At 52.0% G+C, this 25,414-nt stretch overlaps 1 protein-coding gene across 1 annotated transcript in view; it reads left to right on the forward strand.

The window, feature by feature from the left end:
• The window catches only part of RNF220 (ring finger protein 220), a 237,015-nt gene that overhangs the window by 176,823 nt on the left and 34,778 nt on the right, over nucleotides 1-25,414 (forward strand). The window contains exon 2 of the mRNA XM_040977726.1: nucleotides 20,847-20,979. Coding sequence (XP_040833660.1) covers nucleotides 20,847-20,979 — 133 coding nt within the window. The remainder of the gene's footprint in view (nucleotides 1-20,846; nucleotides 20,980-25,414) is intronic.

The raw sequence follows: 25,414 nt of genomic DNA on the forward strand, positions 1-25,414 counted from the left end.
CCTGGTCCACTCTCTTGGACTCCTGGCCTACATCCTGCTCCAGGCCAGCCCTGGCTCTCAGGCCAGTGCAGAATGCAAGGAAACAAGAAGGAGCAAAGCTATAGGAGAAGGAAGATGTCACTGGTGGGGATTAGGGCCCAGAGCCGCCACGGGGTCTGTCCAGCTCTCCCCGGGGCCTGGCAGCCCAGTGGTCAGCCACAGGGCAGACCTGGGAGCAGCACCCACTCATGTCCCCTCTCAACACAGACTCAAGCCAGCACAGCCCCAAGGTAGCCAATCGGTTCCCTTGCATTCAGCTGGGAAGGCAAGGCCCTATCCTGATCCCCCATCAAGCCTTGGGCCCTGCACAGGGCTGTGGCAGTTTTGCCCCAGTGTCCTGCCCTCCCTCCATGCCCCCCCGCCACATCTGCTTCCTGACAAGGATCACTTTGGTCAGATGTGTTCCTGTGTGGTAGACATACCAGGCTGCAGGATCCCAGTGTGTCTCGTGTATTTATTTTCATTTATTTGAGACATACATATGCATACACACACCCAAATGCCTGCAACAGCCAGGATTGGGCCAGGCCAAAGCCAGGAGCCCCACTTAGTCTGGGCCTTCCAACGCAGTGGGAGGCACTTGTATTCCTTCCCTTTTATAGGTAAGAAAATTGACGACCAGAGAGGTGAAGTCGTTTTCCAAGGCATTCCCAGGCTCATGTCGTTTGAGGAGAGGCCGATGGGACAGTGATGCAGAGTTTTGTGAATGTGGAAGGGATTTGTAAAGGCAGAGGCCTTTTGCCCAAACAGTGCTGACTGTAAGCAGGCAGGGGCAGGAGGCTATTGAGGGCAGCAGTGCCTGCTAGAGCAGGCATGTTTTGAATCAAATGGTGCCTCAGCGTGATGAAGAAAGTGCTCCCCTGATCGCATCTGTCTCCTACCCACCACGCTCAGGGAGTGGGTCACAGGGCTGTCCCCTCCAGGACAAGACCGAATTGCTCCTATTGAAAATCACTCACTTACCTAAACACCACCACAGGCGGACTCCTGTCCCTAACTGCACATCTGTTCCTCCAGCTCTAACGGCACCTGCTTCTCTGCAGCCAAGAAGGGCTGACCCTGGATAGCGGCAAGAAGCAGGCAGGCTCCTCTTAGAAACATTGCTTTGAAAGAAAGGTCCTGGAGGGCAAGTTGTCTGCTTCACTCCTCTCCCCACCCATCCCTGACCCTTCTCCTCACCCTTCCCCTGCCACAACCAGGGATGGGCTCCTGGGCTTGCTGCCTGCCCTCCCCACATCTCAGGAACCACAGCCCAGAGCCCAGAGCAGGGGAACCTGGGTGTGGCAGAACAAGACCATCTTCATCTTCCAGGAAGAGTCGGGGAGTGCCTCTTGCCAGCTGGGCAGCCAGGGGGCTTCTGTCCACTGTTCAGTCCTGGCAGAGCCTGATCACAACATGTGCCCCCCGCACACCCTCACACACACACACACACACCCTCACACACACACCTTGTCGCTGTAACAGAAGGAAGCGTGACCAGGACCCAGGGCAGGTTACCAGAGCAGGCCAGGAGCTTTGGTCACAGGGTGGGGGCTGACATGGTGGATGGTGGCCTCTTGGGAATTAGCGTTGGTTTAGGGACCTGGGCTTGGGTTTGGGTTCAGATTTCAGTTGAAAATTGGGGTCAGGAGAGCTGGGGTTCAGTTTCAGATCACAGAATTTCTAGGAAGTTCACACTTCCTGCTGGTCTAGCTAAGCCCATCCCCCAAATAGGGGCTCTCACATAAGTGTCCATGCTGTCTGATTTTGAAGAGTGAGGAGTAAGAGCAAGGATTTGCCTGCCCCCCACGAGTTCGGGTCCTACTGTCTTAAGGGTCATCCGCAAGCCAACAGCATCTGTGGCAACCGTAAAGTGCAAAATTCTGGGGCCCATTCCAAGGCTCCTCCATCAGAATTTATATCTGAACCAGGGCCTTGAGTGTCCTGTGTACACTTCAGTGCAAAAAGCCCTGGCAAAGGCTTTTCTTGGAGGAAGGTGTGTGGCAGGAGGTCAAACAGTGCCCAGCACCTCCACCTGCTCCAGGGCCCCTACCTAACACCCCCTCCCAGTGCTGGAGCCACAGCGACACCTACTGGCCATGGACACCTAGACCAACCCCTCCATGCCCTGTGGCCCTGCTCGGCTGGTCCATTAATGCTGGCTCACTGCAGAGTAGGGCTGTGTGCCGGCTGGGGCTCCGGAGCCTGGGCAAGAAGGCAGGGAAAGGAAGCAGGTCTCTTCTCAGGTATACGGTGTTCAGGTCATGCCCCCATTCCAGCCTTCTCTCCAAACTCAGACACACCAAGTATGCACTTGCCTGTTCTTTTAGCTGAAGACAGGTTGCAGCCAGCCATTCCAAGCAGAGTCCAGCCGATGACCTGTGAAAGGAAGCCTACATGTAAATGACTTCCTGGGAAGTCCCTCTGTGATTGAGGGTGGATGATCATGAAAAAGCAAGATGGGGAAGGGGAGCAGAACATGTCTGGCCCAGGGTAGCAATTGCTGAAGATGCACATGACAGGGTGGAAAACCTAAGGCCAAGAATCAAAGAAGTGAGAAGATAGGGAAGGAAGGCAAGGCACAGCCCGGCTGACTGGTCCCAGGAGCAGAGAAGGGGCTCCTTCCTCTGGACGGCAGGGCCCACTCCCATCATGGCCAAGCCCCCTCCTTGTAGTCAGCTATAAAGGGTTTGCCTGAGAACTAAATGAATGTGATCACCCACCAGTGCCTGCCATTAGTGGTGATTAGTTAAAACATCAGAGTCTAAACAGTCAATTGGTTCTAATAATTAATACTGTGGCTCAGCTGTGATTGAGAAAGGCGGAGAGGAAAGCGCGAAGGGAGCTGGGAAAGAGAAGGCTAAAGAAGCTGTGGAAGGTCGCTCAGAGCTGCCGGGGGCGAGGGGTGATCAGCCCTGGCCTTCGTGTCCTCCTGAGTTGTTATACGTGAACTACGTCACTGAATAGCCACGCTGCTCTGCTAGGATATCCGAGGCTGATCTCCATCTCAGAGGTGAGCCGGGTGAGGTGCAGGAAGGCAGAGCCTCCGAATGCTCCTAACAGTCTGGTGAATGAATAGATACACAAGTGAATGAAATACCCAGAAAAGAAATGCAAATCCAGGTCAATCTGATTTCCAAAACGTGCAGCATGGGGAGGATTAGAAAAGAGAATTTGAACGAAGAAAAAACACTTTTCTCTGTCTTAAAGTACATGCACACCCGTCTCCCTCTTCACCCCTCCCCTCCATCCGCTTCTCACTCCCGGGAACCCTGTCACACCCTCTCAGGTACCCTCCCACACCCTCACCCACTCACACCTGTCACACTCTCTCACGTCCGACTCACACCCACTCTCAGACAAGCCATTCACCAGTGGCTGCCTCGCACACCTCCTTTCCTCTCTCCCGCTCCCATGCACGAATCTATCATTGGCCAAGCCTCTCCTCTCACACAGTCACGTATCCACACACTCAGATTCGTACCTCTCTCATTCATACGCTCACATCCTCCTCTCCCTCCCTCCCTTCCTCTCACATTCACATGCACGCTTCTCTCCCACACTTCTCAGTTGTATACTTCATCTTTCTCTCACTTCCTCTTTTCTGGGCCACCAGCGGTTTCTCTTACAACGCCACTGGCTCATAGTATGTCCAGAGGATTTGGGAAATGAAAAAGGTATACACTTGCCACACACACGCACACACACACATACCCTTGCCCAAGCAAAAGCCTTGGCCCGTGTCCCTCATGCTCATCCACCATCCAGGCACTAGGAGCCTCCAGCTCCATGCTCTCTAGCTTGTGGCCTCTAACTGTCCCCAGATCCAGAAGCACCTCAGGGCCATCCCTGCTGGGCGCCCTTGGCCACCCCCCAGCAGCTCAGCTGCCTCCCACCCCTCCCCAGGCCCGGAGCTGCAGGAGAGGTGGCGCGGGTGGCTGTGTGTGCGTTGCTATGAATCAGCCCTCCTGGTCCGCTAACGAGGCTAATGCGGTAAGTGACAATAGCCCATCTTGGTTCCTGATTTAGGGGCTCGGGACGGAAGCTGGGCTCCTGGGAGTGAAGACGTGAATTCTCTACGACACTAAACCTTCAAATAAATCTCCTCCAGTCAGAGAAGCCCAGGGCACTAAATCCCACGCGCCTGTAATTGAAACCCTTAGAGCTTTCTTGGGTAGGGAAATTGCTGAGGGAGAGGGAGGGAACAGAGGATGCAGCCCAGGGATTCTGGGTAGGATGGGGACCTAGACAGAGCTCCCTGATGGGAGAGGCTGTGAGAGCATGAGGGGACCTGTCCATCCTGGCACCTAAGTCAGCTTGCCCCTGTTCTGGGTGTGCTGTCTGGGTATGTTCAGCTGGTCAGCACCCAACCACCAGGCCTATGAATACTTGATGTTCTTGGCAAGGGCAGCTGTGCAGCTTCTATCTTGGAGAGCTTCTACCTTTTGAAATCCGTGGCACCTCTGGACCCTCACTGACCATGAAGCAGATTCATTTAAGCAAAAGAACTTTTCAATATGGCCTCCATTGCCTTCTTTCACCCATGTCTTCTCCCTCATTCCCATGTTCTTCCCACCTCTACCTCTTACTCTGTCCAGATGATCTCTTGCAAGCCCAGCAGGTCCTGCTATCATTAACCGGTTACTGAATCATTCAACAGTTATCAACACCATTCTGTGCCAAACCCAGGCCAGATCTTACATGTCCCAGGATGAAACAGGGAGGACAAGTGGATAAATAATTGCAATAGTATATAATGTATATAATAATAGAAGTATAGGCATATAAGAAACTTAGTATGAAAAAAAGAATAAATTAACTACCGGGGAAAGCTTCCATGAGGATGCATTATCTGAGTGGGTTGCCCCAGGGGAGATGAACTTTATGGGCGTTATTGGCAGTAACAATGACAGAAGAGCTATGTCCTGTCCAACCACACAGCTGGAGAAGGCCTTGTGTGGCCTCGAGTTCAGGATGAATCCAGTGGGCTGTGGAAACCAGAAAAGGTCTGAAATAGCTGACTGATAGGATTCAAGGTATGTTTTAGGAAGATCCTTCTACCTGTAGAAATGGAACTAGACTAGAGAGGAGAGTCATTAAGAGACTTAACGGGCCTGGCGTGGTAGCATAATGGTTAAAGTCCTCGCCTTGAGGCCCCAGGACCCCATATGGGTGCCGGTTCTAATCGTAGCGGCCCACTTCCCATCCAGCTCCCTGCTTGTGGCCTGGGAAAGCAGTCGAGGATGGCCCAAGGCCTTGGGACCCTGCACCCGCATGAAAGACCCAGAAGAAAGTCCTGGCTCCTAGGTTCGGATTGGCTCAGCTCCAGCTGTTGTGGCCACTTGGGGAGTGAACCATCAGACAGAAGATCTTCTCTGTCTCTCCTCTCTGTATATCTGTCTTTCCAATAAAAATAAATAAATCTTTTAAAAAGAGAGACTTAACAGCAAAGGCTGAAGGTGAGGATGCCTGGACTAAGGCAATGGGGAAAAGAAGACTGCTCCCACAGATGCTGGTGTTGAGCTTCTGACACTGGGGCCAAGATTGTCAAACTCAAGGAGGTCTGTGGTCAATGGGGCCACTTGCTCAGTTAGGAAAAGCCAAAAGGGACAGGTCTGGAGGTAGAGAAGTCCCACTCACTGCACACTGAGCTTGAAGGCCTGTGGGCATTCAAGCTGGAAGTCCCCTCCACAGTCAGGACTTGAGGCTGTCACCTGGGATGCACAGGGAGGGAAGGAAAGGAGGCTAACAGTGACCATCCGAGGCAGGAGTGTGCATGGGAGCATGCGCTGTGGTAGTGCGCTGAGCTCAAAGTCACTCAGCCACCACTCAGCACGCAAACACAGGCTGATTACAGAGTCTCGCATCTCTTTTCCTCATTTACAAAATGGAGATAAGGGCCCGGCGCGGTGGCGCAAATGGTTAAAGGTCCTCGCCTTGCACACCCGGTATCCCATATGGGCGCCGGTTCTAATCCCCGCAGCCCCGCTTCCCTTCCAGCTCCCTGCCTGTGGCCTGGGAAGAGCAGTCGAGGACGGCCCAAAGCTCTGGGACCCTGCACCCGTGTGGGAGACCCGGAAGAGTCTCCTGGCTTCAGATCAGCATAGTATCGACCCGTTGCGCTCACTTGGGGAGTGAGTCATCGGATGGAAGATCTTCCTCTCTGTCTCTCCTCTCTGTATATCCGCCTTTCCAATGAAAAAATAATAAAAATAAATCTTTAAAAAAAAAAAAAAAAACAAAATGGAGATAAAGCGGTACAGTGCTGGGCACAGAGCAGGCATTCGGGCTGAGCTGTCACTCCTCATCTCTCCCCAGCTCTCCAACTCCTTACCCACCACATCCCAGTGTGCCTCCCTTTGCCACAGCCACAGTTTGATCACGGTAAAAACTTCCATTCTGTCTGTTCCCTCACTAGTCTGTAAGCTCTGGGAGGATATAGGTGTCCTTATACCACTTGACCCTGGTGGGGTCCATGGCAAAGGGACTCCCCACACTGAGTCAGTCAGTCAGTCTCTGAATGCAATTGGAGTAGTCCTGCGACATGACCAGGTGGTAATCATCAAGGACCTGATTGAAAGTAATATCTGCAGAAGAGTAGAGATGGAAATGAGTCTATGGGGAATAGAGGCATAGCAAGGAGATCAGGCACATGGTCAGCCAGCGAGAACTGGAGCGGGTGAGGTGAGAAGGAGGAAGGAAGGAAAAGGCAGTTGTTGGAGGGTGTTGAGGAAGGAGCGATGGGAGGCAGGTGCCCCTGTAACTCGGGAGAGACTCAGGCATGCCCAGGCTCATGGAGGAAAGCCTGGGAACGCAGAGGATGGTGTGGACGGGATGAAACTCTAAACCCAGAAGCAAGGAAACGCAAACAGCAAGATGCATGCCACCTCCGTGCAATCTCAGGCACAAAGGAGGTCTCGTGAGTCTGGAAATTGAGGGAGTTCATGCCTGGGATCCCCACTTCTTGAATGAAGCAGGAAGAAGGGCCCCTGGTCACAGAAGGGAACAGAATATGGGGAGGTCCCCTCCAGAGAGTACAATATTACTGGGTTGTCTCTGTGGGCAAGAACGACAGAGCAGACCCAGAACAGGTGCGAGGGTGGCTGAGCAGTGCTGAGACTAGAAAGGGTGACTTCCTGCAAGCACATGTCTGCATGGTCTTGTGATTTTTATTTTTTCCCCAGCTCCCCTTAGCTGTCTGTGGATCTGAGACAAAGAGAAGAGCTGGTTGTGGATTGGGCAGAGGAAGGAAGGAAGTGGCACACACGGAGTCCAGGTTCAGATGCTGAGTCAAGGAAGGTCCTGGAATTGGCAACAGTGGAGAGGGAAGAGCAAGAACAGCAAGTGGGAGGCCAACCGGAATAATGGGGGTTGATGACAGGTGCCACTAGGAAGAATGCAGGGAACAGGAGCTGAGACCAGGGCGATGTGGGGCATGGGGGTCACAGGTGGGCCTCGGAGTCCTGGTACATGTGGAGAGGGTGATGCTTAACAGCGAGGAGGCCACGCAGACCACCCATGCAGGGGAGCAGCAATGGACCAGAAGACACTGATCCCACCTGCAGGCCTGAAGTCAGGACGGATAAACAACCTGCCATGGGAGTAGGGGTAAGGGGAGCTGGGAAGAAGTTATGTCTCCAAGGGAGGTCAGGCTTCCAAAAAAACCAACAAAGGACAGAGCGACAGTATCTGGAGAATGGAATGACGGGAAGGTGGCAGAGAGCCACCTTCGGTTGGGACCACCCCGCAGACCCTTCCCACTCCGTGCTCAGCGGCTCTTCCCGGCCGAGCTGCATCCTTAGTCCACGCCCCACTCTGCTCTACCCCATTCACAAGCCCATGGCGTCCATCCCTGCGCCTCCTCTTCCCACACCCTTTCTCTAGACCCTGCCCCTGGCCTGCCCCACCCTGGCCGGCCTGAGTGAGCAGGGACCCCTGCACCTTCATTTCTCAGGTCACTGCTTGGCTAATGGGCTATTAATTTGCTCAATCGTCCCCTGTGAGGCAAACTCAATTTCTGCCAGCCAGTCGTCTCTCCCTGTCGACAGCGTGATTGATTGGAGGAACAGCTGTCACCGCCCGGCTGCCTGCTCCCTGCCTCCTTCCCTCCGAGGCCGCACTGCCCCTCCTCCTCGGGCCGCCGCCCTGCGCCCACGGAGGCAGTGCACCCCTGCCACCTGCCCAAGGATCTGTCGCCAGCAATGAAAAATGACAGAAATATTTAAGGACAAATAAGGTTTCCCCACGCAATTGAAAATGATTACAGGCAGCTACAGATGGGGCCAATCTGATGCGCAGCGGCAAATCAAATCGAATTTCCTTATCGGCGTATTATTTTAGGCGTTATCTGGCACGTTGATGCAGTTATCAATTCAATTTCGGCCGCCGGGCTCGCTGTTTACTGTCTCGCCTTTGCTGGGAAAAGGTAAACATCTCAGCCCAGCAAATTAATTTCTGGCTGAAGCTGGAGGCGGCCAAGGACGGCTGCTCCGGTCCCATGGCCCCCACCCTGGCCTGGGGCTCCAGTGGGCCAGGCCAGAGGCTGCCCTGGGAGCAAAGGCCTTATCCCCACCCCCACGCCCACCGCCCCAGGCAGGATGCAGAACTCCCAGAGAGCTGAGGTGACCGTGGCCGACTCCGCTGCTGCTGCCAGGGAGAGGTGAAGGTCTCCCATTAATTCCCAGCTAAAAATGACAAATTCATCTTGGACGACAATTAAATGAAGTCAGTAATTGATGCTAATTGATCTCCAGATGCGAGGGCTCCCCTCAGCCTCCGCAGCAGCACGTGGCTGTCTTGCTCCACTCTCCTCCTCACCCTGGCCCTTCACTACCTCTCTACCTCTTCTGGGGCTGAGCCTCCCTCTCTCCTGCCTTCGGCTCCTGGGCTTTTGTCAGTGCATATGGGTGCTTGTCTGTGGGAGGCTGCTGGCCTGGCTCAGGCTAGCGAGCAATGCCCAGGGCCCAGCAGCTGGCCCACTGCCCTTGTGGCCCTCCAGGTACTTAAAATCAGAGCCCCACCCACCCTGCACTCTTGCCCTAGAAGGCAGGTAACACCGATGGTTTGGGATTTATTGCTCGCAGCTGCAGAGGCTCCCACTTCATTTTTATAAGCCTGGAGTAAGAGCCAGCAGGGGGTAAAGCACACTGGAAGGGACTTGCCTTTAAACAGCATAGCCTTTTTGGCTCCTTGGCAAGGAAGGCACTGGGGGACAGCAAAGCAGCACGCAGGTCTGCAGGGACAATGGACAGGTATGCTCTGGCTACCCCTGAACCTGAACTCAGGTGTGTGTGCACCAGATGAAGAGGTACACACCCTGGAAGCCGCACCTGTGTGTGCATGTGTGTGTCCGGGAGAAGAGATGTGTATGTCTATATGTAGATATTTTTCCTGAATCGGGTCCTTTTCTGCAGGTTATAAAACATTATCCCAGAGAATTCTGGGAGGCCCTGCTGCCCCACCCACCACTGGCCCAGCCCAACCCAGCCCAAATTGCTGCCGTCTGAAAGTTATTAGCTAAGGGAGAGGGGAATAGAATTGTAGCCCCACAAGAGGAGAGAGGCTGCAGCTATGCGTGTAAGAACCAAGATCAGCGTTGTGAAATGACTGAATTCATCAGCATCTAAACAGGTTGGCTGGTGCACTTGGCAACAGCAAAAACTCCTGGGGCCAAGGGTTTAGGTTCCATGACCAAGACTTGACGAGCTTGGTTGTGCCTCGGCTCAGAGTCTTTGGCACCATTTGGGCTCATGGTTGAGCCTAAAGCTGTCCACGGTCTGACCTCCTCCTCCTGGCTGACCTACAGGTGCTTGCTGCTGGCCACCCAGAAACCACATCTGACCCAGTCCAGGACCCCTGTGTTGGTACAGACAATAAATGGTGCCCAGCACAATAGGGCCAAGGCAACAGCCAGGGTTTTGTACCTGGGAAGCCAGGTGGAAGGGGCAGTGCCAATCTGAGTTTCTGCCAGCAGACAGAGCAGAAAGCAAAGAAGGATGGCAAAGGCAAATGGGTATAAATGTGCCACACCAGTGTATTGGGTGTGTATGTTGCAGGTCTGGAACCTGATACTGTGCAAGGGACTCTGTGTGTGTCTTATAGGAAGAAGAGAAGCAATTCAAGAAAATCATAAATATCAGGAAACCTGACTGGACCCAAGTCAGGGGAAGGCAAGAAACTGAGAAGTCATGTACCTGTGTGTTTTGGGAATCCAGCTCGGTTGGTGATCATTCATTCAAGCAATATGTATTGATTTCTACTGTTACTGTGCTCTTACTCTGGCTATGACCTCTGCTAGATACTGAGACTATATTTGAACAAGTTTGCAGCTGGCATGGAGGTATAGCATGCTAAGCCTCTGCCTGTGGCAACCAGCATCCCATATGAGCACTGGTTTGAGTCCCAACTGCTCCGTTTCTGTTTCAGTTCCCTGCTTTTGGCCTGAAAAGCAGCAGAGAATAGCTCAAGTCCTTGGGCCCCTGCACCCACATGGGAGCCCCAGAAGTTCTTGGCTGCTGAGTTTGAAGCAGTCCAGCTCCAGCTGTTGTAGCCATTTGCGGAGTGGACCAGTAAATGGAAGATCTCTCTCTGTCTCTTCTTTTCTCTCTGTAACTGCCTTTCTAGTAAAAATAATTTTTAAAGGAAATGAACAAGTTCATCATTGCCCTCAAGAAATTTACAACCTTGAAACTGGCATTGTGGCACAGTGGGTTAAGCTGTCACCTGTAACACTGGCATCTCATATGAGTGCCTGTGGAGTCCCAGCTGCTTTGCTTCTAATCTAGCTCTTTAGTAATGTGCTTGTGAAGTAGTGGAAGATGGTCCAAGCATTGAGCCTCTGTCCACATCAAAGATCTGGACAGAATTCAGGCTCCTGTCTTCAGCCTGGCCTAACCTTGGCTGTCAAAGCCACTTGGGGAGTGAACCAGCAGATATAAGATTGCACTTTCTTTCTAACTCTGCCTTTCAAATAAACATAAATCTCAAAAAGGAAATTTACAATCTAGATCATACACTTAGCCTAGCAGTTGAGATTCTAGCTAGGGGTTAGCTCTGTGTCCTGACTGCTGATTCCAATTTCCTGCTAATGCAGACACTGGAAGGCAGCAAGTGATGGCTCAAGTAGGATTCTTGAAACCCACAAGGGAGGCTTTGACTGAGATCCTGGCTCCTGGTTTTGACCTGGCTCAGCCCTGGTTTTCGTGGGTTTTTGGAGAGTGAATCAGCATGTGAGAGCTTGTTTCCTCTCTCTTTATGCCTGTCTCTACTCTCTGCCTCTCAAATAAATCTATATATAGAGAGAGAGATAGATTTTTTTTTTAATTAATTGGCAGGCCCAACTAACGGTAGCCTAGTGACTAAAGTCATCTCCTTGCATGCACCGGGATTCCATATGGGCACCAGTTCGTATCCCAGCTGCTCCATTTCCCTTCCAACTCCCTGGTTGTGGCCTGGGAAAGCAGTGGAGGATGAACCAAAGCTTGAGGGTTCCTGCATCTGCGTGGGAGACCCAGAAGAAGCCTCTGGCTCCTGGCTTCAGATTGGTTTAGCTCTGGCTGTTGGGGCCACTTGAGGAGTGAACCAGCAGATGGAAGGTGTTTCTCTCTGTCTCTCCTTCTCCCTATAAGCCTGACTTTCTAATAAAAAAAAATGAATCTTTAAAAAAAATGAGTTGGTGATCTAAAGAACGTGATAGACATATGGGGCTAGGATTGTAGTACACCAGGTTCAGCTGCCGCTCCGGACACTGGCATCTCATACCTGAGAACCAGTTCAAGTCCCAGCTGCTTCACGTTCTGCCCAGCTCCCTGCTGATGCACTTGTGAAAATAACAGCATGATCCAAGTGCTTGGGCCCCTGCCACCCCGCAGGGAGACCCAGTTGAAGTTCCTGGCTTCAACCTGGCCCAGCCTTGGCTGTTATGGCCATTTGGGAAGTGAACCGGTAGTTGAAAGGGTTCTCCCCTGCCCCTGCCTCTCTCTCTCTTTCTGACATTCTGCCTTTCAAATAAATATCTTTTTAAAAAAAAAAAGAAAAATAAAGCAATTGGGCTTTACACACAAAAAAACAAAACAAACAAACAAGCAAAAAACTTGTCAGTACTGTGATCAGAATGGCACAAGAAACCGAGGGGCTGCAGAGAGGCACCTCGGACTGGGGGGATCAGGAAAGGCTTCCAAAAACGAATTCTAAAATATGAGTAAGTGCCAATGGCCCCTGTGCCAATAGCCCCTGCAGTACCTTTTTTGGTTGTCTAGCAAGCCCAAAACAGAGATAAAAAGATCTATTGGAATCCAAGTGACCCTGGAACAGCAGAAAATGTCACCCATGTCCCTGGAGCACCAGCCACCAGTCTGGGATCTGAGCAAGAATGTACAGGGTTGCTTGCAGGGCATTCCTGGCACCTGCAGATAAATATAGGCCACAGCTAAATACACGCTCTCCCCTGCTCTCCCTACCCCCTCCTCCTCAACCAGGGATGCCTATTAATCCTGACAAATGATGACTTACGAACATGTAATGCAAACTGATTCATCATACATTCAAATCCGCCGCCCCGCCCCAGCGGGAGGCCCCAGCCAGACAAGTGTATTACACGGATAATGTATTTGACGTATTAATAAAACCAGCTGCATTGCTCTGGCGCGGGGACTGGGGAATGCCAATATACGATGACAGATCACATATTGATGAAATCCAGATGTTTGGAATCATAGTCTTGGGGCCTTGTTCATATTGACTGAAGGTAAAAAATGCCGTCTGTCAGCAGGTTAACTCTTCCTGTCCCACACTCAGCCAAGGTGTCATTCATATTTTTCTGTGGAGGAGAGAAGAAGAGAAGGGGACAAGCTAGAGTGGGAATGGGTGAGTAATCTGGTGGTTTAGACAGATGGTGGCTAGATGAAGAAGAGAGTGAGTGGTTGCACTCAGCTAGGATGAGTGGGTGTTCTTGACCTCTCAGCAGCATTTGACCCAGCTCCTGGCACTCCCTAACCCTTGAAAGTCTTCCTTTCCTGACTTCAGTGCTATCACGCTTGGCTTATCTTTCTAACTTTTAGCTCCTCCTTCGTAGTTCTTGGTTGACCTAAACTTCCTCTGCTTGTTAATGAGAGTTCTTTTCCAGGCCCTTCTTAGTGCACACCTCTACGTGGGCCGCCCTACTCTCAGTTTCATTCGTTCGTTTTCTCATTCTATAAACGTCTGAGTATTTACCATGTGCCAAATGTCATTCTGGATCCAAGGATACAGTGGTGAACTTGAGTTCTTACCTATACATCATTGTCTCCCAGGCCCATCATCCTAGCTGAGGCTCCCACAGTAGTGCCTACTCAGCACTTCCACTTGGATGTCTGAGCAGATTCTTGAGCTAAATGCATCCAAAACTGAACTCATCTTTCTTACCAAGCCTGCTGCTCCTATGCCTATTCCACAGGTTAACAAATGGTCCCCCACCTAACAGGAGCTCGATGAAGCTCTGTCCCTTGATGCCCATGTCCAGTGCACCAGTTTCTGTCCTTTTCTGTCAGCACCCTGCTGCAGCACATCACCAACATCTCCCACCTGACCTAGCAAGAAAAGCTCCTCAACAGCCAGCCTGCCCAGAGTCCTGCCGGCATTCCTGCCCGCTGAGACACTGGCTATGCAGCAGTCAGAGGTGATCTTTTTAAAATGCAAGTCTGATATGTCATTCTCTTGCTTAAAAGTCTTCAAGAGCTTCTCATTGTCTGCTTGAAGAACAGAAGTCATGGGGTAGTTAGTAAGGCTCCAAGTGTGGCTTGGCTCATCCTGCAGGATCTCCACACTCGGCCCACACTCTGCTCAGGTCACTTCCACTCCCCACCTAGGCTTTCTCTCTGTGTCCTTTCACACACACTGTTTTCTGTCAACTCACCCCCATTATTTCTTGACTCCTCCTTCAGGCCTTTATATAAAATGTCACTTCTGTCACTTCCTTCACCTCCCAGACCAGGTGATAAATTCCAGGAGTTCCAAATATTTCCACTCTAGTGAGGATTCAATACTGCCTCTCCCCAGAGCTATCTCCTGAGAAATTGTGATCTGGTTTCTTGTTGTATGTAGCAGACCCACCATGATATCCGGTAGACATTTGTGGAACAGAATAACAGAATCAGATCATCAGCTAAATGATGACATGGGCGCGTAGTGGATCTGCTTCTGGCTTGGAGTCAGACAGACCTGGATTTAAGAGTTATTTATTTTTGTGGAAAGTTAGATTTCTACAGAGAGAAGGACATACAGAGAGAAAGATCCTCAGTATGCTGGTTCACTTCCCAAGTGGCTGCAAAGGCCAGAGCTGAACTGAGCTGAAACTAGAAGCCAGGAGTCTTCCACGTGGGTGCAGGGTCCAGAGGCTTTGGATCATCCTCAATTGGCTTCCCAGGCCACAATCAGGGAGCTAGAAGGAAAGTGGAGCAGCTGGGATTAGAACCAGTGCCCAAACAGAATCCCAGCACATGCAAGGCGAAGACTTTAGCCGGGTCCGCTGACCTGGATTTAAATCCTTATCCTGAGCATTGTAGCTCTGTCACTGGCTTGTTCAGAAACCTACTTTCCTCATCCATGTGATAGAAATGTTGACACCTGCCTCACAGGACTGTTGTAGAGATTCAATGAGATAAAATATGTGCAGGATTGACCTATAGCATGGCATAAACAGCACATAATAAACCGCTGTTATTAACGGACAGATGATGAATACGTGGATCGACAGGTGGATACAGAAAAACAGGGCTGTGGATGGACAGGAATAAGGAACTCCACAGCAGCCAGGGGGCTAGGGCCAGGTACCTTCTGAGTGATAAACCAGGGGCAGGGTAGTCAGCTGGATCCAGGGAGGAGGGTAGTGCTGTGCCGTTGTCTAACTAGAGGGTACAACCTCTCTCTGATTTAATCCGATCTTCACCAGAGTCCTAGGAGTCACATATTGTTATCGCCATCTCCCACGAGGAGAAATGAGGCTCAGCAGTGTTAAGCAATCCGCCCAAGGTCACACAGTCAGTGAGAGGCAATCCTGTCGAATTCCATTTGATGTTCTGTTCTGTGTCTTGGTCACCAGGAGACCAAGACTCCATATTAGGCATGGAACGTAAGGTGTCCACAAACAAACATGTATGTGCTCATCAGAGTCCCAGCTTCCATCACCACCTCATCACCCTCACCCTCACATTAACCCTGCACTCTCCAGGCAGACCCTGGGCTGCAAAGAAAAGATCATAAAGAAGGACTCTGTCGCTTAGACAAGCAGAGAATTAACACTGTGGAACCACCTGTGGGACAGAACCAAGACAAAACCAGACAGGCCCTGTTGGAGTATAGGTAAATGCTATGATAGTATATTAGAATGCTAAAACAAAATGCTTTTATTGGGCAGTGTGAGATTCCCATGTGCTGAAGAAACTGCTACTTTCCCAGGCCAGAAGGCACCCGGACTTTGAGAGGATTCCGCTTTAGTGATAAATCTGTTCTTTGCTGCCTTGCAACTTTGTGAACCCAGGTGCAGGAGGGCAAGGGCACAATTCTTCTCTGGTCCCAGGAACAGGAGGAAGATAAGGGTGTGAGAATGGGATGAGCCATACAGATAATGGGTATGGGAACAGAACAGGCTCCCTGTGCCTGAAGGACATTAATTTGAACAAGTCTAAGATTGTTACTTTTGATGTATTTCCCAGCCCAAAAGGGCCCATATAAGCTTCTGTCTTGGGCTGTTCGGGGTCCAACCGCCCCGCTTGGCTGGCCTGTGTGCCCCAAGTGCGGTCTGGCCCCAGCATGCTGGTGCAATAAACTCTGTTTGCTGTTTGCATTACCAGTGAGACTCTTGTTCTCTGGGGGTTGACTAGCTTGTACCCTGACGTCCGGGGGGCTTTATCCCGGACTATACAGCCCAAAAGGCAGTCATGTGAAGGGCATTGCCTGCATAGGATAGTGGTCTGGTCTGGGACTGGAGGGCAGGGGGTTGTGCCTGTACGTAAAACCCGCATCTTCTCTATCCAGTTATTCCCTGAGGAAGGTGGCAGAGAAAGAATAGCATGTGCTGGCCCCTGAGTTGGCTGCCCCCAGTGGTCAGAGGAGGGCAGCAGAGGGCTGATCTCGGCCCCCTGGGTCACAAGCAGAGGAGGCTGGGAGGTTAGATGTGCAGGACCTCTCCTTTGCACTCAATAGTCCTTTCCCCTCCTCCCAACCCCCCAGCTTACAGGTGATCACTTCCTGTTGGAGCTTCAGTGTTGTCCTCCAAGGACAGTGTCCTAGTGCTGACCTCTGGAGGTCCCACAGCCAGGGAGTATTCAGGCCAAGGACCCCACAGTTCTGGCTCAGCCCCTGGCCCTGCTCTGCCTCCACCCAAGTCACTTGTCTGCTCCCTGAACCTCAGGTGCTCTGTATGCAGCCCAGGACAGGGCCAGCCGCTCCAGACCCTAGCTAACTCCTGCTCGGGGCTGCCGTGGGCGGCAGATAGAGAAGTGGAGGTGGCAGGCACGGAGGCAGCTGGGGTGGTGGGGAGGCGGCGCGGTAATGAATGTGGACGGGAGGCGGAATGAGCGATCCATCTTTGCATGGGCGCAGAGGGGGTTGCAGGCGTTCCCCCCACACACTCACACACTCAATCAGGCGCTGTCAGACCTCCGGCCGCCTGGCATTTTGGTGAAGAATCTCTCAGCTAAAAATTGTTGTCAGTCCCATTTCCTCGTTATCAGTGCAAGGGCTGAGGCAGCGCCCGGGGATTAGCAGGAGCGGCGAGCGCCCGCGCGCCCGCCATCCACCACCGATAACACCGGGCCTCCCGCCTCACCTCCCCCATTCATCATCTTTAGCACTGACAGCCCGTCCCAGTCCCTGTCCCCAGCCCCTCTTGCTCCCTGTGGTCCCCACTGCACTGCTCAGCCCGGCTCCTGACCTCCCCACGGAGCGAGGCATCCTAGAGAGGAACAGGATTTGAAGCATGCCTACCTGACCCAGAACCACCTGTAGCAAATAGCCTTGGCCAGCTTTTGGGGGGGGGAGGGTTGAAGGGGCTGGGCAGGAGTGTGGACCCCACAGGGTAATTGATGTTTGCTGACAGCCAGCCTCCCTGTGACACAGCCATGGGCAGCTAGACCAGGAATTTCTGGGAGCCTGGCCAGCCCAAGATGGACTCTCAGATTCTGGGAACCAAAGGAGGGAAGAGCCAGAGGATACCTCCTCCTAAGCCTATGAGGAATAGGGGGCTGTGGGCTTCCTTCTCTCCCCAGAAAGGACCACAGCCCCCTCCTCTTGGCCATCCCCAGTGGTTTTATGGCCCATTTTATGGCCACTGTAATGGCCCAGGTCAAAAGCTTCAGGGAGCTGTATTCTGGGAATTATGCAAACGAGGAGCAGGCCCAGGGCCAGAGTATGGATTTTATCATTAAATTGAGGCAGGCCATGTCGTTAGTGCAGTAAAACCCACGTCATGACCACAGGTCTCAATATAAAATTATAGGGAACACAGTGGGGGAGGGGAGGCAGGGGGTCCTTGGCCGTGCTGACACCTGCCATTCTAACCTCTGAGAAAATGGGGGTGGGATGGAGGGCATGGACTCTTGGATCCCTCTGCTGGAGCAGGACGAGGTATCCCAATAGGGAGGTGGAGACCAAGCTCAGAAAAGCGACAGCTGACCATGGCAGCAATGCAGGCAGGCTGAGATCTGCTGATTTTTGACCTCCAGGTTTGGAGAGAGGGGTCTGGACTCCAGGAAGCATGACTTGCCAGCTCTGGTGTCGGCAGTCTCAGTTCAGACCCATGTCCTTGCTGCTGCTCTGTCGCCATCACCATCCCCTGTTGTCATTTCTCCCAGCCCAGCCCAGCCCAGATTTGGGCTTGATGATCCACTCCAGCTACCTCATTCTCTTTTTTTTTTAAGATTTATTTTTATTATTTTTTTATTGGAAAGGCAGATATACAGAGAGGAGAGACAGAGAGGAAGATCTTCCGTCCGATGATTCACTCCCCAAGTGAGCGCAACGGCTGATATGATGCTATGCCAATCCAAAGCCAGGAGCCTCTTCCGGGTCTCCCACGCGGGTGCAGGTTCCCAAAGCTTTGGGCCGTCCTCGACTGCTTTTCTGGGCCACAGGCAGGGAGCTGGAAGGGAAGCGGGGCTGCCGGGATAGAACTGGCACCCATATGGGATCCCGGGTGTGCAAGGCAAGGACCATAACCACTTGCGCCACCGTGCTGGGCCCGCTACCTCATTCTCTTATATACCTTTGGAACCTCCTGGAACTTTTCAGGTCCCTCTGGGCACTGCCTGTCCTCCCAAAGTTCTCTTCACAGCTCCAGCTATAGACTCAACTACTGGAATCACCAACTTTTCCCTCTTGCCTTTCTCATTAATCTGAGTTCTCCTAGTAGCCAACAATGTATTGTATTTATTCCTTAGCCCCAGATTCTCTTAGAATAACACATAGCATTGAATAGCTTTTTAATGAGGACTGGATGAATAAATAATTGAAGATACGTGTGCAAGAGCCGAGCATGGGAATCTGTAGCCAGTTCTAAGTATTGGTTTTCCCGTCTGTAAAGTTAATGGTCTGGGGAATTTCAAGGGTCTCGCTCCTTCTGAGATTCTCTGGCTCAGCCAGACCAGGGGCAGAGCTGGGATTCTTTCTCATATCCCACTCCCAGCTCTGGGCCTCGCTGGCTTCTAGAGCCACCTTCCTGCAGCCTATTCACCTGCTTCAACAGCCTCCCCACTGTCCTGTGAGCACCTGCAGCACAGCCAGCAAAGCCCACAGTCAAGAGGCCCTGTCACCCCTAGAGGCCCATGGCCCAGGCTGCAGCCAGCCCTGCCCCACACTGGCAAACACCACGCTTGCACAGCTGGCTTCCAAATAGGGAAATGGTATCTAGCTTTCAGGAGAAGATGCTCTTCCTTTCCACCTTGCTTTCTTCCCTTCTTCTTTTCCGCTCACTCACATCATCAGTTTGCATCCACTCTGTGCCAGGGCTGCTGAGAATTGTCTGTAAGTGTGAAGATCATTCAGAAATGGTCCTTTGTGGCTCAGTGAGTTAGGCTGCCGCTTTCTGTGACTCTGGCATCCAAGATGAGGACCAGTTCAAGTCCCAGGTGTTCCACTTCTGATCCAGCTCCCTGCTACTGCACCTGGGAAAAACAGTAGAGGCTGTTCAGAATATTTGGGTTCCTGGACCCATGTGGGAGACCCCAGTAAAGTTCCAGGCTCCAGATTTCAACCTAGCCAAGCCCAAGCCATTGTTGCCAGTTGTCATTGTTGTTCACACTGGGATGGGAACCAGTGAATAGGAGATGTGTGTGGGTGTGTAAGTCTTTTTTTTTTTTTTTTTCAAGATTGATTTATTTTTGGGCCCAGCACAATGGCTCAGTAGCTAAATCCTTACCTTGCAAGCTCTGGGATCCGAGGCTTCGTGTCTTGACTACTCCATTTCCCATCCAGCTCCCTGCTTCTGGCCTGGGAAAGCAGTGGAGGATGGCATAAAACCTCGGGACCCTGCACCTACGTGGGAAACCCTGTTAGAATTGCTGGCTGCTGGCTTTGGATCAGCTCAGCTCTGGCCATTGCAGTTACTTAGGAAGTGAATCAGCAGATGGAACCTGTTTCCCGAACCCCATTGCTTGTAAGTGGAGGCTGGGTGGAACCCTGGGTGGGGACGAGTGGCAGGAGAAAAGGTTTAGGCATTTCCAGGGAGAGGAACAGGACAACTTTCCAGCCATGGTGTGTTCTGGTTCCTATCAGTGGCAAGTTGGGAATGCTGTTCAAGCTCCCTATCATCCCTTATGTACTGGGGGCACACAATTTGACAGGTGTGTTGAATCAGTAAGATTCAAGAGACCAGAGAGGTTTATTCAAGTGGGAAGTGGTGAAACCTGAACAGGGAAACCAGCAGTTGCAGGAACATTGAAGAAGTAGAATGGATAGGATATGTGCTTAGATGAATGTGAGAAGGAGAGTGGGAGGGCCTGCGTTGAGGCTGTGGTTACTGGCTTGGGTGACCAGATGAACAAAGGCATCTTCGGGTGCTAAAAGAACTATCGAGGGAGGAATAGGTTTAGGAAGGGGAAGAAGTTGAAGAACTCAGTTTTGGATGGATGGGATTCTGATTCTTGTGGGACATCCAGGCCTGGAACCCAGTAGGCATCTGTATATAAGAAGCTGGTAGTAGAGACAGAGTTTATAGTAAACAGGGCATAGATATAGTAAACAGGGTCATGGCCATGGACAAAACAAGATCATTCTATACACAGAACACAGACAACAGAAGGTGAGGGTGGAGCCTTGGGGAAAAGGCTACCCTGGATGTCCCCTAGTCTCTTTAGGTTTTTCTCACTTGACTGTGAGGGTCTCAGGGGCAGAGACTAGATAAGCTTTTCTGCTCTACGCTGGGCCTGGCTCAGGGTATGCAACAGGAAATGTTTGTGGAATGACTGAAGAAATGAGTCCCTGTCTCTCCCTCTCTCCTCCAGTTCTGGGGGATGTGAAAGCAGTGAAGAAAGGAGAGAAACAGAAGGGCCCTGGAGACATTGGGTGATGGTGTGAGTGAGCACGTGTGAATGGAGCAACCCAGGTCTGATCAAAGTGAACACTCGTGGTGTCCAAGCAGGTCTCCAAGAGGGACAGCTGGCTGAGATGGCATCCTTTGTGGCCACAGCCTGCAGCTGTAAAGAGGAATGATGCTGGAGGGTTCAGAGACCCTCAGGTTTCCCCCACCTGTCATTCAGGAAGCCCCAGAGGGCAGCAGCAGACTGGAGGACTAAGCCATGAATCTTTCCACATGGATGAACCCACCTCACGTATTGTGTGTTCTTGTCCCTCACCAGGTAAGAAGAAGGCAGCAGCATTGTTTGACAGCCAGGCCCCCATTTGCCCCATCTGCCAGGTCCTGCTGAGGCCCAGCGAGCTGCAGGAGCACATGGAGCAGGAGCTTGAACAGCTGGCCCAACTGCCTGCCAGGTAAGTCTGCCAAAGGAATCCACCTGCTGTCACACCCCCGGGTCAGTGGGTCCCAGGAACAGCACCTGCACTGTCCCCCATTGCCATCCTGGATCTTTAGGGAGTAGACAACACCCTGCCACTGTTCCTGCTGCTCTGTTTCCAATCCCTGCATCCTCCAGATCAACAGTGCTGCCTTTTTCTTCTTGCTTCATTTTTTGGAGATTGGAGGAGAGTTGATTCCAGGCTCCCAGCCTCAAAAGAGCCACAGAGGAGCTGGTCAGGGGATGAGCTACTGCACAGGTCTGGCACTGCCATGTTAGGGCAGGACAAAAGAACTGGCTCTGGGCCTGGCAGCCCCACTAGGAAGGAGTGTGGTGTGGGCCTACCCCCCAAGTGAGTGAGCACCACCTCTTCTGTGACCATAGCCTGGAAAGGTGACATCTAGGAATGTGCTTGCTGTGTTCCTGCTCTACCTGCCCAGGAACCCTCCCTTCTTACTACCTGAAAACACTAGGCCAGGCATAGCCTCCTCCTAGGCTTTGGGGAGGAGCCAGGCAATAGAAGGGAGCCCAGGAAGGGGTGACAAACGACTATATCAACCATGGCTTTCTGAAGTCACCATTCCCTCACACTTGTGGACCCCTGGAGGACCAGGGGTTCAGACCAGGCATAGAGGGGATGGTTTGTGTTCACTCCAGGATGTCTGGAGCTTCAGCAGGGAAGACTCTGTAACAGGGGTTGGAATCATCTGGAAGCTCCTTCACTCATGTGCCTAGTGGTTGTTGCTGTCAGCTGGAACCAGTGCCCCTGCGCACAGCTCCATGTAGCTTGATTTGCTCAGCTTGGCAGCTCTGTGGTAGCTGGACATCCTCCACAGCAGCTTAGGGCTCCCAACACAGGTGTTCCAGCCCATGAAGTGCAAGCTGCATTACCCTGGGTGACCTAGCCTTGGAAGTCACTTAACATCATGCCTACTGTAAGCTGATGACCAAGGCAGTATTTGACCCACCTGATTCAAGAGGAGGGGACAGATGTACCCCCACCCCTACCCCTCAGATGGGAAGAGTGGCAAGGTTATCTCATAGGAGGACAGTGTGGAGAGCTGACATTTGATCTAGCAGTAAAGATGCCTGCATTCTGACTCCACTCCTGAGTCCAGCTTCCTACTACTGCAGAAGCTGGGAGGTAGCAATGATGGCTCGATTGTTGGGTTCCTGTCACCCATATGAGATACCTGAACTGTGGGCACTGAGACAGTGAGCCAGAGGATTGAATCTCTGTCTCTCTGCCTCAAATAATTTAAACACTAAAACCAAGTGGGATCAGCTACCAAGTTAATAGGAAAAAGAAGAGGAGGAACATGCAAGATGGAAATGGGAGATCAGACTGCAGCCATCTTTGAGAAATCTGATGTGTACAATGGGAGTGACCTGCCCTGGGACTCCCAGTGTCCTGTCGCTTGGCCCCTTGTTCAGCCCAGGATTGCACACTTGACCAATGTCCCCCCACCCCACCTGCCATCTTCCATGCCCACACAGCATACTCAGGATACAGAATTATCACTGCCCTGGAAAGCTCATAGGGGTATACAAGAAGGCAACATGAGCCCTGAGGGATAGAGAATGTCATTGGGATGGCCACCGGGGTGGAGGTGGAATATCCAGGAGCCCTCAAATCCCTGAACAAAGCACAGAGGCTTCCTGAGGGAGTCAGGGCCTGGACTGAATTTGGAAGAGAGAAGTATTAGTCATCTATCACTGTGTTACAGATTACCTCAAACCTAGTGGCTTACAACAACAAACATTTGTTATCTTGGCCTCTGTGGGTCATCAGTTCAGGAGCTAAGGGGTGTGGGCTGTGGCTGCTGGCTGTCTCTCATGAGACCCAGTCATCAGTAGGCCTGACTGGGGTTGTGAGGCCTGACCCCCAAGATGGCTTAAATGCATGGCCACTGTCGCAATGTGTGCTTCTCTCTGTGAGGCTGTTGAATTTCCCTACAGCAGTGCAGTGGCTTCAAGAGCACGTCTCAGTCTCTCTAAGAGAAAGATGAAGGAGGAAGCTGCAGTTGTCTTTTATGAGTTAGCCTGGGAAGTCACACACCATCACCACCACCATATTCTCTTCTCTTCTCTCCTCTTCTCTTCTCTTCTCTCCTCTTCTCTTCTCTCCCATTCTCTCCCATTCTATTCTATTCTATTCTATTCTATTCTATTCTATTCTATTCTATTCTATTCTATTCTATTCTATTCTATTCTATATTCTAACTACTTGAATAAGTCTCCATGCCCAGCCCATACTCCAGGGAGAAGAATTCCTTCTCTAAATTCTAACTCTGGAGGAAGGAACAGCAGAGATTCTCTAGGTGTACTTTAAAACCACCCCCAAAGATTGCGCAATGACCATGGTAGTCCTGTTGAACACTCAGTACGTTAGGTAATCTTCATAACAACCCTCCAAAGCAGATTCTGCAGTCATGTGTCACCAAAGGTGCAGATTACTAGGTGATTTTGTCATTGTGTGACCATCACTGAGTAACTGTATTTCCACAAGCTACCACATGGTTGTGACATCTAAGGCCAGTTACACCTGGACCAAAACAGTATCATGTGGCACTGGATGTCATTATCACTCCCACTTCACAGTTGAAGAAACTGAGGTCCAGGACAGTTAAGGGATTTCTCTGAGGTTGGCATGGTTCCTAAGTGGGAAAGATCAGACTCAAGCCCAAGCAAGGGGACCCCCAATCCCAGCATTCTCACACAGCAGGGAGATGAACCTACCAGGGACCCTGGTTGTGAAAGAAGCGTCCTCCTGCAGGATGGCCATACCTTGGCTGTCCAGGAGTTTCATGTAATTTGTGCCTAACAAAGGATTCCCCAACAGCATGGGAAATAGAGGCAGAGATGGAGGGACCTGTGGAACATCTTAGCAGCAGGTGCCCCAAGCACTTGGAGAATATGCTCTCTGCTGTCTGGGAAGTGATGCCCGCTCCTGCACAGCCTGTAGTATCCACCCTTGCCTTGTTCCAACCTCCCCCATGACCCTGCAAAAGTCCCTCACTTCGCCACAGCCTTCCAGTGTGCAGCGCCCATGCCCACAGCTACACCCCAAACCCCACACCTGTTCCACATCCCTCTGGGTTGCGACCAAGGTCCTTACTAAGTACTTCAGCGCCTTCACCTGCGGCCCCACCCGACGCCCTCTCCACCGGAGGCCCTTGCACGGGCGCGCGCCCTGCGCCCCCCCGGCACGCCCCTTCCCCCAACACACCCCACCCCTGGCTGCTGTCTGACAGCCCGGGCCGCGGGATCTGCACAGCAAGTGAAATTCCCGTTGGATCGATAAAGCCGAAGCGCTGGCAGCGACGGGTCGATGGTTTTATCTGTCTCAGCCCCGCCGCGCCCGGCGCACTGACAGTCGGACCAGCCGGCAAAGGCGTTCAAGGGCAGCCGCGCCCGCCGCCCCCTCCTCCGCCCTTCCCCCGCTCCCCGCGGCCGGCCGCTACGCGCACCGGACTGCGGGCTGGACCGGCTCACCAGCCGCCCTCGTGATTTATCTGGATTTTTAATTGGAAAAAATTTGCGAATTAATTGATTTCAGGAACTTGCCAATTAACATTGTAATTGGGTGCGTGATAAATTCCCAAGGAGCGTGTCAGCTCCCTCGGGCTGACGGTGGCAGAGGGGAGAGCCCCAGCCTTGGCTGCCCTTGCCCCGCCCCTGCCCATGATCTGGATGGGAGTGAGGGGAGGCTGGGCCAAGAGGAGACACCCTCTCCCTTTCCTGGTCTTCCTTTGGGGCCAGCCATTTCCCGGGAGGGAAGGTTGAGGCCTGCAAGATGGCATCCTGAAGAGTCCAAACGCAGACACTCTCATGCCTGGCGCTTTCCCCTCCTTTTCTCTCCAGGGATTCCCTCCCCTCCGTACCTGTGCCTCTCCTGCCCTCCTGGTCCCTCGCAGCCCCAGGGCTGCAGCCTGAGGAATCCTTTAGGGTATTCTAGCAGTGTAAAACATGTCCCTTTGGGACAACTGAGCATCCATAGAAGCTGAAAACTTCCAGCTGCCTGGCTGAGGCTGTCTGGTTTGCACAGTGGTACCTGTGTAACTGAAGGTACTTCAAAAAAGGCCACTGAGGCAAAAATAGTTAAACTCCATGCCTAGGCAGGATCTTCAAGATTACGGAAAACATGCACTATGAAAACACTATGCATGGATTTCAGATTTTCCCAACAAAATTAACTTTTTTTTTCTTTTTTCTTTCTTTTTTCTTAAAGATTTATTTTTATTATTATTGTTTTTATTGGAAAGGCAGATATACAGAGAGGAGAGACAGAGAGGAAGATCGCCAGGAGACTCTTCCTGGTCTCCCACGCGGGTGCAGGGTCCCAAAGCTTTGGGCCGTCCTCGACTGCTTTCCCAGGCCACAGGCAGGGAGCTGGAAGGGAAGTGGGGCTG

Source organism: Ochotona curzoniae, unplaced genomic scaffold (genome assembly GCF_017591425.1).
Source record: "Ochotona curzoniae isolate NIBS_2020 unplaced genomic scaffold, NIBS_Ocur_1.0 contig_2855, whole genome shotgun sequence".
Lineage (NCBI taxonomy): Eukaryota > Metazoa > Chordata > Mammalia > Lagomorpha > Ochotonidae > Ochotona > Ochotona curzoniae.